The sequence below is a fragment of the Dermacentor albipictus genome, chromosome 8 (genome assembly GCF_038994185.2).
Source record: "Dermacentor albipictus isolate Rhodes 1998 colony chromosome 8, USDA_Dalb.pri_finalv2, whole genome shotgun sequence".
NCBI classification, from domain to species: Eukaryota; Metazoa; Arthropoda; class Arachnida; order Ixodida; family Ixodidae; genus Dermacentor; species Dermacentor albipictus.
Genome location: NC_091828.1, coordinates 68,013,194 through 68,024,243, shown reverse-complemented (window position 1 = coordinate 68,024,243; position 11,050 = coordinate 68,013,194). Strand labels below are relative to the sequence as shown.

The 11,050-nt window shown below is 42.9% G+C and overlaps 1 protein-coding gene across 1 annotated transcript; it reads right to left on the bottom strand.

Moving 5' to 3' along the window:
* Nucleotides 1–4,476: 4,476 nt before the first annotated feature.
* Nucleotides 4,477–10,630, bottom strand: LOC135914523 (UPF0739 protein C1orf74 homolog). Its single transcript, XM_065447427.1, has one exon. It carries the CDS (start codon nucleotides 10,472–10,474, stop codon nucleotides 9,644–9,646), a length of 831 nt encoding a protein of 276 aa, XP_065303499.1. The 5' UTR covers nucleotides 10,475–10,630; the 3' UTR covers nucleotides 4,477–9,643.
* Between the last annotated feature and the right edge of the window lie 420 nt (nucleotides 10,631–11,050).

Here is an 11,050-nt window from a genome sequence, read left to right as displayed (position 1 = left end):
AAATGTGCTTTTCTTCTGTCAGCAGCCATTTTGTAACTCTAATGATCCACCGTTTATCTACACTACGCATTACATGACCTGTCCAGCTACATTTCTTTGTGATAGCAATCATACAGGCACTTCAAGCATATTTCTGCCATCACTGTGATGTTCTCTATAAAGCCCAAACACGGTAACATCGTCGCCGCGTGCCGTATGGTGTATGTGCAAGTAAAAGCTTCGAGAGTCGGCCGACGATTGCGGCTCAATCTCGTGGCATTCTACTCCAGCGGTTGCTGCTTACGGCACGGCTGTGCAGGCACCATAGCTCTGCTCTGTGGACAAAGTGCGCGCCCGTGCGAGCCTCATCTTCAAAGCGATCTGGGATGTGGACAAAATGCATACGCCGAGTGCCAGTAGCTTCGCATGCACTGTGCTTTCGACGTTTTAAGTCACGTTGAAGCGAGAGACAACACGAAGGCCAATTCGCTTGCTGCTGCTGCCACGTTTCGTCACTCCAGGGTTTTGAGATCGAGTTTCCGTGGTCATCGAGCGCGATGTGTTCATGTTTACCTGTGCACGCGTGACACCATGCTTGTTAATTTAGTTAGTAAGTGAATGCTTACAACTTTATACGGCCAATAAAACTACTATCCTTACTTCGTATAGCTGTATACTAATTTGCTATCGCAATCGATGCTTGCGAGGTTTTTTTTTTTTTCCTTAATGTCAAATAGAATATTGGCTATCCCTGTTTGCTCTTTGATCCACACCACTCTCTTCCTGTCTCTTAACGTTAAGCCTAACATTTTTCGTTGCATTGCTCTTTGCGAGATGTTTAACTTGTTATCAAGCTTCTTTGTTAACCTCCAAGTTTGTGCCCCATATGTTAGCACCCATAAAATACAATGATTGTACACTTTTCTTTTCAACAACACTGGTAAGCTCCCAGTCAGGATTTGGCAATGCCTGCTGTATGCACTCCAACCTATTTTTAGTCTTCTGCCGCTTTTCCCGGGTCGTGTCTTGCAAAGCCCTTCTAACTTCATCGCCAGTTATAGAAGGAGCCTCTCTATTGATCCGGTTCATCAGTACTTCAAATGAAGGTAGTGTGGCTGCTCTGGGTACTGCACAGGTCAGTATAGAATTATTATGCTTTTACTATATCGTAGAAACTTTTTAGAGATAGGTAGTACCAGACAAGTTGGTGCTTTATAACGACAAATTGGCAGCATGAAGTGATGACACAAGTGATAAATATTAAATGAACCTAAATGAGAACAAACAGAACTTGCACACAGAGCAGCGGATGTGGCAATTGTCACCAAAAAATTACTTTAGTACCATATGCGGGCAGGTAATCTATTTCTAGACTGCTGTGAAACAGAAGGTCTCGCAACACACATATATCATCGAGATATCTTGCGAATCAACAGTACTTCAGGCTGCCCTATCCGTGTGCCTGGACAGCACATTTGTACTTAATAATAATAAATTGCACTTGCGTTTTTCACCATGCAGTGACAAATTCAAAGACAGCCAGCTGTCTCCTCAAAGAAGCAATGACAAGATTGGAGCAATCTGATGCGTGTCCTGATTAGAGGCCAGACAGTTGGGCACCATAATATGATTTTTTGGCCGCCTATAAGCACACTATAACTGTTTAAGGCATATATAGGCAGCAAATACTGTAGTTTAGGAATGCATAAGGCTCACTTAATAAGAACTTCCATTTTGCATCTGAGGATAAATTACGATTTTCTAACACAGCCAACTTAATCCCTGTTTTGTAAAATTCATGTTATTTTCTCGATGAAATTGAGCAAGGCGTATTGCATAGTTTATGAGATTTTCCTAAAATCTAATGTAACTATATATTGCACACCACAGAAAAGTTGTGAAAGCAGTGACAATTAAACAAGTTTCATCATCAAGATTTTTGGGTATCGTATGTTGTGCCTTTGTTCACTGGGTTTCATCTGCAGAATATTAATGCTCAATATTCACAGAAGTTAGTGGCATATACGTGTACTACTGAGTGTTCAACAATTCACTGCCCTCTGGAATTGCAAAATATTCATCGGTCAAAACCTTTGACAGTTCTTTCAGTACGGAAAATTAGGTATTCTTGTCCAAGACAGAAGTTTAGAACTATATGAGCGACATGTCATTAGGGGATGGTAGCGATCGAACCTTTCCTGAACGTTCCAATTGAGCCCGAGCATCGAAGTTTCTCGATGATGTTGGCTATAAACGTAAATTAAGTGAGTGCACAAGCTAAGCGTATCGTCACATGGAGCAGTATGAGCGCTTCTTGCAGTGAAGCGCTAGTCAGCAGCAAAGCTGTTGATAATAGCCTTTTTAGTGGCAAAGTGTTTGTGGCAAAAACCGGCTGCCTACAGTGAAGCCCCCCATCAGGTCATAACATAAACAAAATGAGACAAGACAAAACACGGGGAAAAAAAGCATTTTTAGGCTATAAAAAATTCAATATAGGCACAAGCTATGACGTAGGAATTTGTGCACACGACAGAGTTGCCACTAACATGTTTCTAGACCCATAGTTTATGCTTATATGTTAAATGGGCACAGTACGGACGTAAAAAACAACAGGCATTTTATCTAAAGTTGCATTTTACCTAAAGTTTCAGTCTCTAATCATGATGCATCTACCCACCCACTGCTGAAACTGAACTAAACTGCTTATAAACTAGAATAGGAGTAAATTATTTAACTTACTATCTGACAGTTTTCAGTATATTTTCTAGGGTTTAAAATGCATAGCCACTAATTTAGAGCAAAAAAAAAAAATGAGTCGAGAATGTCATCTCAGTACTACACTCCTTTAAACTAGCTTCCACAAATAAATCGCCAGGCTAAATGCATGATATGCTGATTCAGAATAAAGTTGTGGATTGGTATCAAAATGTTGTGAATCGGTAGTATTACTAGTAGTGAAATAATTTAGAGACAGTGCCAGCTTTTGTAAATATGCTGATGGAAATGTGGCTAAAACTATTTCTTCTTACATGCATAAATTATATTTCACCAATTTCAAGACGTACCAGGACAACAAAACACGAAAACGGCTGTTTGCAGCTCAGAAAACGCTTTCAGAAGTGTGCTAAAGCATTTCTAGAGGGAAAAAATCAGGTTCCGGCATTCAGCAAGACAAGTTGCATGCAACTCATCTCATTCTGGTGACTATTGAGAGTTATAGCTATGGCACTCCTAAATCAATGTAGTACACTGAACAAAAGGTTGCTTCATGTGTCGCATCAGCATGGTATTCAAGAGATGTGGTTATTGCGTAAGAGAATTAGCTTGAAACAAGACTTAAGATTAGCAGTGTGCACAAAGGAGGGTGTCAATCAGTGATGCATTTCCTTGGCATTACATCCACATTAACAATCAGCATATACTTTATTTACAGAGAAATTATCAGCTCAATTGTTTAGTCCCATGCAGAGCTGTTCCTCTATCATTCACAAGCAGAACCCTCCATAATCTAAACGCCTGTAATGCGTATGCAGTACACACTTTAGATAAGTGCCTCAGCCAGTGCTGATGTCATATCTGTGCTATTGTGCATGGGTTTCCATTGAATCCCCTATCAGTATTCTGGACATTGAGATAGAAGATAAATGTACGCCAACTAAATTGCTCGAGAACTTATCATTTCCTCATGTGGAAGCACTGATATATGCATGTAGTAAAAAAAATAAGAAAAGAAAAAAGAAAAGAGGAAGAAAGGTCAGTTACGGGCATCTATGTCTCGAAGCCACAATTTGGCTACAGAAACACCATATTGGGTCTCTGAATCAGATTTAGCCCTGTGGTTAATGCGGCACCCAAAACTGTCTAAATCGGCATTTTCTTTTTCATGGCACATACCCCCATCAAAATGTGGTCTCAACAGCAAAGAATTAAACCTCCAACCTTCATGCTGAGAAGTGGAATGACTTGAGCTAGCCCAGAGGTTGCGAATAGTATCGTGCTCTTCTTTCGAATTAACTCATCAATGCTTCTGCCTTAACCCACTTTATAGTAAATCCTGGTTGTGATATAAAAAAATTTTCACCCATTGGACCTATATCTTGTCCCCAAACAATAATTGTCACCCATCTCACATACAATTCCTTTGAGCAACTGCACTCGCAGTTTCAAACTGATGCACTTATGCCATTCATGATTTGAAAGCAGAGGGTGCGTAGCGTTAAAGAAAGGAAAGGCACGCAAGATAAATCATGATTAATGTTTGAGGAACAAGACAAGCCTTGAAACGCACAAATGTGTCTCAAGTGTGCTAAAGCCCCTGAAAAAAAAAACTGAAAAAAAAAAGACAGGTAGCACAGTGCTTTTTGTTTTCATTTCCAAAGGAGCTTCCTTTTCTTTTCCTCAATATTTTCATTCTCTTAGAAGCACGGCCATTGTAAATGTCCCCGCAGAACTACCAGGCATATGGTAGCCATAACCGAATTACGAGGCTGCTGCCAGCACTTGTTAAAACAACTTTTATTCTTACATTTTTACTCCCACAACAATACTACCATCACATAAGACAGCGGAAGCCTGCTGGTCATTAAAGAAGCAGCGCACACAGAAAAATAAAATGAGAAAACTTCAGTGATTAATGCTCATTTACTGCCACAGAGGCAACGAGTTCTCACAGCGGGCGCTGCAATGTTCTCGACAACAACTTAATCGCAACGCAGACAACATTGCTTTCGTACATTATTGTACTGCTTGCCGTGTTCTCCGAAATGCAAGTACAGACTTTGAGAGTCTACTATGTTACATGAAATCCCACATAAATCACCAGGCACCAAAACTGCACCATGGTACATCACAAGAAACACTAAAATAGTGGCGAGGATATATAATCATCAACATCAACCTATTTTTAGGTCTACTGTAGTACGGACGAAGGCCTCCCTGAAACCTCCAATTAACCCTGTCTTGTGCTAGCATATTTCAACTTGCGCCTGCCAATTTCCCGATTTCATCACCCCATCTAGTCTTCTGTCATTGTCAACTGCACTTCCCTTCCCTTGGCACCCATTGTGTAACTCTAATGGTCCACCAGTTATCTACCCTATGCATTACGTGGCCTGCCCAGCTCCATGTTTTTCTCTTAATGTCAACTAGAATATTGGCTATCCCAATTTGGTCTCTGACCCACACCACTCTCTTCATGTCCCTCAACGTTAAGGCCAATATTTTTCATTCCATCACTCTTTGCGCAGTCCTTACCTTGATGCACACCTTACTGAGAATAGATACATTGCCATTATAAAACACTACTTTGGATGAAATTTATTTTGATACCAGATAGATGCTTTACTTGGATGATTATTTGACTGAAACAAGTTGCTTAAAAAATTACGAGCTTCAGGTTTCCCTCCGACGTGCATGTCTTCCACGGGCTATGCATTCCTACGAGTAAAAAGTGGTATAAACGTCGTTACGAGTTGGTACCAGATATTGCATGGAATGAGGGTTTACAAGATCAGTCTTTTTGAAGAGTTCATTGAAGTAAATTATGCATCTCTGCAGCCTAAAAACAACGTTCAGTAATTTTGGGTACATTGCACAGGCAAAATTTGGTTTTTGTATAGCTTAGCCACTAACTGGGATAAGCCCATACTTCCAGACTGCACCACGCTCGAAATTGACCCACGGAAATGGCCAAATAGTCACCAAGTAGTTGTTACAGAAAACTGGCTTGAACTCGCCAAGAATGCTTAGCATGAAAAAAAAAAAAAACTACACCATGGCGCAGTTTCAGGTACATTGCACGGACATTTGGTCCTTGTACAGCTTGGCCTAGCTTTCAACATCCACACGGGCGTGTGCTTAGCAGCCAGTGGCAATGATGTGCAAAGTTACAGTGTTGTTTTTTTGCCAAGCGGCGAGTATGAAGTTGAGGAGGTGACCAAATAGTTGACGGTGTCATTGCGACAGAAAGGATGAGCAGGTGGACACAGCGAACCTGGTTTCGAGTTTGTCATTTCTGTCGAAGTAAAAAGAATAAGGGAGCATATCTGAACTCTTCACACCAGCCAATTAATGACAAGGATCGTCAAGAATGGGGTGGTGCTGTTCGAGAGATGCAGACGCACTTTATGCTCCCAAGACCCCTAGCACATTGTCTTCAATACTTCTCAAAATTATTCATTAAGAGTGTCGCTAATGAGAAACACTAATCACTTGCAACTGGTAAAACGTACTTCTGGAACTTCATTTTTATAAATTTCACGGCAAAAGATTTATTACTAAAAGGGAAAATGTGGGCCAAATTCACATTCTTTAAAATTTCGCTCCAAAACCTCTGCACCAGTGCATCAGTGTAATGTCGCACGTGCCAATGTATTTTCTCACATTTGGGCTGCTGTGATGCAGTAAATTTTCTCAAAAATGCCTACATTTGGTCTCTGGCTCCTTTAGAATGCAAGGTAGGCCTTTTTTACCAATAAATATTAATGAGGCCCGAACAGATGCCTTCAAAACCAATGGCGTCACAGTGGCATCGCCAAGCATCTTTCCTTTTTTGTTTCTTTTCTAACCTGTGTCCTCCCATAGTAAGTGTGGCTTTCTTGATATTGTAGAAAGGTAACTTTCTAATACAGCTATGCTTATTGTTTTCTTTAGTGTCCCTCTATATATCCATCCCAGATATCAATTTGGGTGCACGCAGAACTGTGTGGAAGTTGTTTAAGTGTGTTCTTGCCATCAGCTTCCAATAGACACTAATTTCATCTACACCATTGCATCACACGCAATGAAACACACTCACTTGGACAGGCATGTTTGCAGCACCACAAGATCACATGACAATCCAGCACACAGCACCAATGTGCATGTGATGTTGCATCTTCATTTATGCATTGTGACAAAGAAAGCGGTTTTTGCAGTACCAAACATAAGGAAACAGTGTGTTGTTAATGTACATGTTGCTTTCAGCATATAACCCTGTACTTTATCACACACAAAAAATTTTTTTTCACATTTGTTCAGTTGGACCACATTTAAGCATGTATCATTATAAGCATGTATTTGCTACATGCCGATATTCGTGGAAAACAATTTAGACTTACCTCGGTGTATCGCATAATTCGATATATCCACATTTGATATATTGTGGTTCGAATGCAAATAGATTAAGAACCAACTTGACATGCCTTTTTGTCTCTCGACTAACTTGGGGTTGCGGGAGGATATATCAGGGCCTGTGAGCTACCAAGAGGCCTGATCGACAAAACATGTTGTCACAGTAAGCACAGCACTTTTCATACATTAAAATGCTTCGTGGCCTGACGTCCATGTGAAATGAGATGGTGCTCGAGCGTTTCCCTTAGAAGGTTGTCCCACCCTCCGACTTATACAGAGTGGCAGATGACTGTTAAGGGAAAACACGGGGAAGGCGGGAGATGAAAATTCAAGACGATAAGCAAACCGAGAACAAGGTAAAAGCATGAGCCAACTTTTCGACAAGTTTTTTTTCAAGATGGCTGTTAAGTATGGCCTCAAGACACCTTCGATGTACTGCGGGAACCTAACAGATATCTTTATATTTAGCAGCGTACCTTTTTGGGCTTGTTGGTGCATAATTTGAATTCCCTGGCCAGTAGGTGGTATCCAAAACATGGCAATCATCACGTTTCCAACTCATGCAATTGCTTTTGGCACATAAAACCAGCGAAAGTGTAAGCCTTCAAGATTAGTTTTTTTCACTAAGTGAGGGTGGTTACTGTGGTGTGGATTTGGTCACCACCAATTGAAATGAAATAGACACTGATTGTTCTTAATTGCAATTTTCTTGGAGATTGAGTCATCCCTTGGCACCGAACACGTACTGAGAGTTATTTTTATAAACGCTACGTATGGCCTAGCTTGACATCATGTTTGCTTCTAGCATCCCTTTGGAGTTTCACACAGGTCTAACGATCATACTTCAGTACTTTGCAAATGGCAAGCATCACACATGTGACTGCAGAGTGCTGCAAACTACCTTGATAAAATATCTTTGAACAGTTCCCAAGTTGTCAATCGCTACCAAAAACAGACTTTCCACGATTTCTTTCACAAGTCCTGCAAAGATATTTGGCATTGTGCCCCTCCTCTATTTTGGAGAAAGCAAATTTTTGAATGTCGAATTATGCTTCTGCTCCTAGCCTCTCATTTGCACCTGTCCACAAGCTTACAATTACAATAGTGGCATCCAGCCCACTCAAACATGCTAACGTGCATTCAAGCTTTTACAGCAGATCTTTCTCTTCAGCTTTTCATTTGTTATACACAGCTTAAACTGTGTGTGCCTGTGTAGAACCAAAATCTTAAGGCGCAGTCGTAACCAGGTCGCACGTGAACTCGCAGAGGCTTTTTACATTGATAAGTCAGGTGATGATTGTGTAAGTGATTCCAGTATAAATTTGTATAAGAAAGAAAAAACGTTCTTGGCATGTGCGCTTAGGCAATGATTAAGCAATAAGGATCTAGGTATATATATTCGTGTTTCTTCTGAATAAAATCAGTCGCGAGTTTGCGCCCGTCCATGTCCTAACTCGTCCGTGTCTTTTTTAGCGCAATTCCCTTCTTTAAGTATGTACGACCGACTCGCCCAACAACGTGCTCTCCTTATACACAGCATATAACGAAACCGCTCAAGAGGTGTTTGGTCCCTTCACTGCAATGCTGCTTTTATTCACACTAGCAAAACATTGCCTAGTTGTTCGAGCATCTGAGGACACCGACACTCCTCGACCTCCTGCTCGCCAGATGATGTAGGGGTCATAAAGTACTTTCCAGTGATTAGTGCAGAAACGTGTGTGTGTGTCTCTCGACTTCTGTCCATTTTGTCTCAAGTTTCTGCACTAAATCCCTAGAAATTATGTCCTACCAACAAGATGAAAATTGAACTCTCAACAAATCTGTTGAGGCTTCGACTGCAGAACCTTCATAAGAACTTCTTGGAACACAGTAGGAACATTCTCCCCGATATTGAATACAATATGAATTTGGAGCCAAACACTGCAGGCCATAATGAGCGCCCCTTCAGAAATGATGCAAACACAATGCATTACATACCTCGAATAACGCCCAATTAAATACATTGGTCCACTCAAACTGGCTCATTCTGAAAAGATAAATAATGATAAAAATAAAAAATACTTCTCTTGTGCATAAATGCACATCCTTTCCAGAGTCCTTTCCAGACTATACTATAAGTATCACAAGAGCTGGCGGGATGACGGTACAGTGTTCCCATCCCTATTCTTTACAGCAACTTGTTATTTTCTCACATAAAAGGCAGGGCTGCCTTCTACAATGTAACATTGTGCCCATGTCATTTTAAGTACACATGTGCATTTACTCAAGCTAACAATGACTGAGAAAAATGTGAAATACGATAAAGCATGATGTGCAAGTGCCCTTTGGTTTTTCGCTATAGTCATAGGCTGCGATGATACGTCATCTTTCCAGGGCTTTGATGAACGGCAGCGTTGCGTGCAGCTTTACAAAGTATTACAAAACACGAAAGTCACTGAATAGTGCTAATACCGCGCAAAACGACGAAAAGGAAAAAAAAAAGTACGACGTGGCACGGAGCACATCGCTACTCGCTCGCGAACCGATTGATTTGGAATCAAGTGATGTGTAACGATCACAGAGCCACGACGGGATGGCACGTCACTTCATCGACTCGGGTGAGTTCGAAATCGCCGGCAGCCCTGGCGCGCAGTCGGTGCCACCAGGCGTCCACATGCGGTCGCAAATCGGCGTCGAGAGCGACCGGGAAGCTGAAAGAGTAGACGTCGTCCTCCGTGCCAGCCGCGGACGACGCTGTCCCCTTCGCCACGTCTCGGCGTCCTGCGGTCGGAGCGGATCGCACTCTGACAACGTTCAGTTCCTCCATGGCGAGGCAGTTGCCGGCGTCGGCACCGCCTTCGAACCAGTACACGACCGGGTACCCCAGTAGAACGCCGAACGCCGTGCAAAGGTTCCATTCGCCGTCGGCGGGTTCCATATCGACGAACACGTCGCTACGGCACGGCGAAGCCGCCACATCGGCTAGTCGTCGCTTCAGCGACGACAGCATTCCGCGCACGCCCGGGGGCGGCGATGCCAGAGCGTTCGGGGAACGCAGCCCTGCCGAAACGTCAACGAACTTCACGTCGAGGCTGGCGTCTTCGAGCCTGCGAAGAGTCTCGGGAACGTTGCAGAGCAGCACATCGCGTCCCAACCTGACCGCTCTGACGTCGTCTCCGGTAACGAGGAGCAGATTTTCGTCGCTGCGGGAGTCTGCCGTCGCCCCACAGAGGCGCAGGCAGTCGGCGACGGTACTTTCGGTCGGTTCGTTCACGTCCCACAGGTAGCCCGGTTTGTAACCGCGCGCCGTCCACAGCACGCCGGGAAGGGCGGCCGCGACCGCGCGCCGGCACCGCGGAGTCGGTGCACCGCGCACGACATTCTTGGGAGCGAAGTCCTCGCTCATCTCTGGCGACGCGTGGCAAACACATGCGGCTACGAATGAAGCGCAAGGCTTGGAAGATCAGTCTCTCTAGAGCATTTTCAGTGTAGAATTATCTCCATAATTATTTACACGATTTTTTTTTTTTACATAGAGAAGGCAATTTCAAACGAGTACGCGGCCATGCTGGATTTTTTCCAACTTGGCTTGGAAAATATTTCTTAAAGCTGCGTTTATGCGTAGTACGCTCACAGTAAACGAGTACATTTACATTGTTAATTCAATATTTTATTGAAGTGGTACTTGCTTTTCTAATGAAGCGCACGGGTGTCAGGTTTAGCCTTGTTCTAGCACTTCAAACGCGTTTCCGTTTTTCTCTAAATAACTATCATCATCATTCTCTTCACAGTCACACTCTAGAATGTTCTAGCACCTAGACTCTCTCTCTCTCTCTCTCCATCATGCGTGCTCTCCCATTGGCTCTCCCCATCTCTCCCGCTCTCCATGCAGGAAACAAAATCATAGAATGCGAAATTCCCGCCATTTCGATTTTCCGAAACCGCCAGCCGCACTTGCACTGCAACGAGCATCGCCACGATC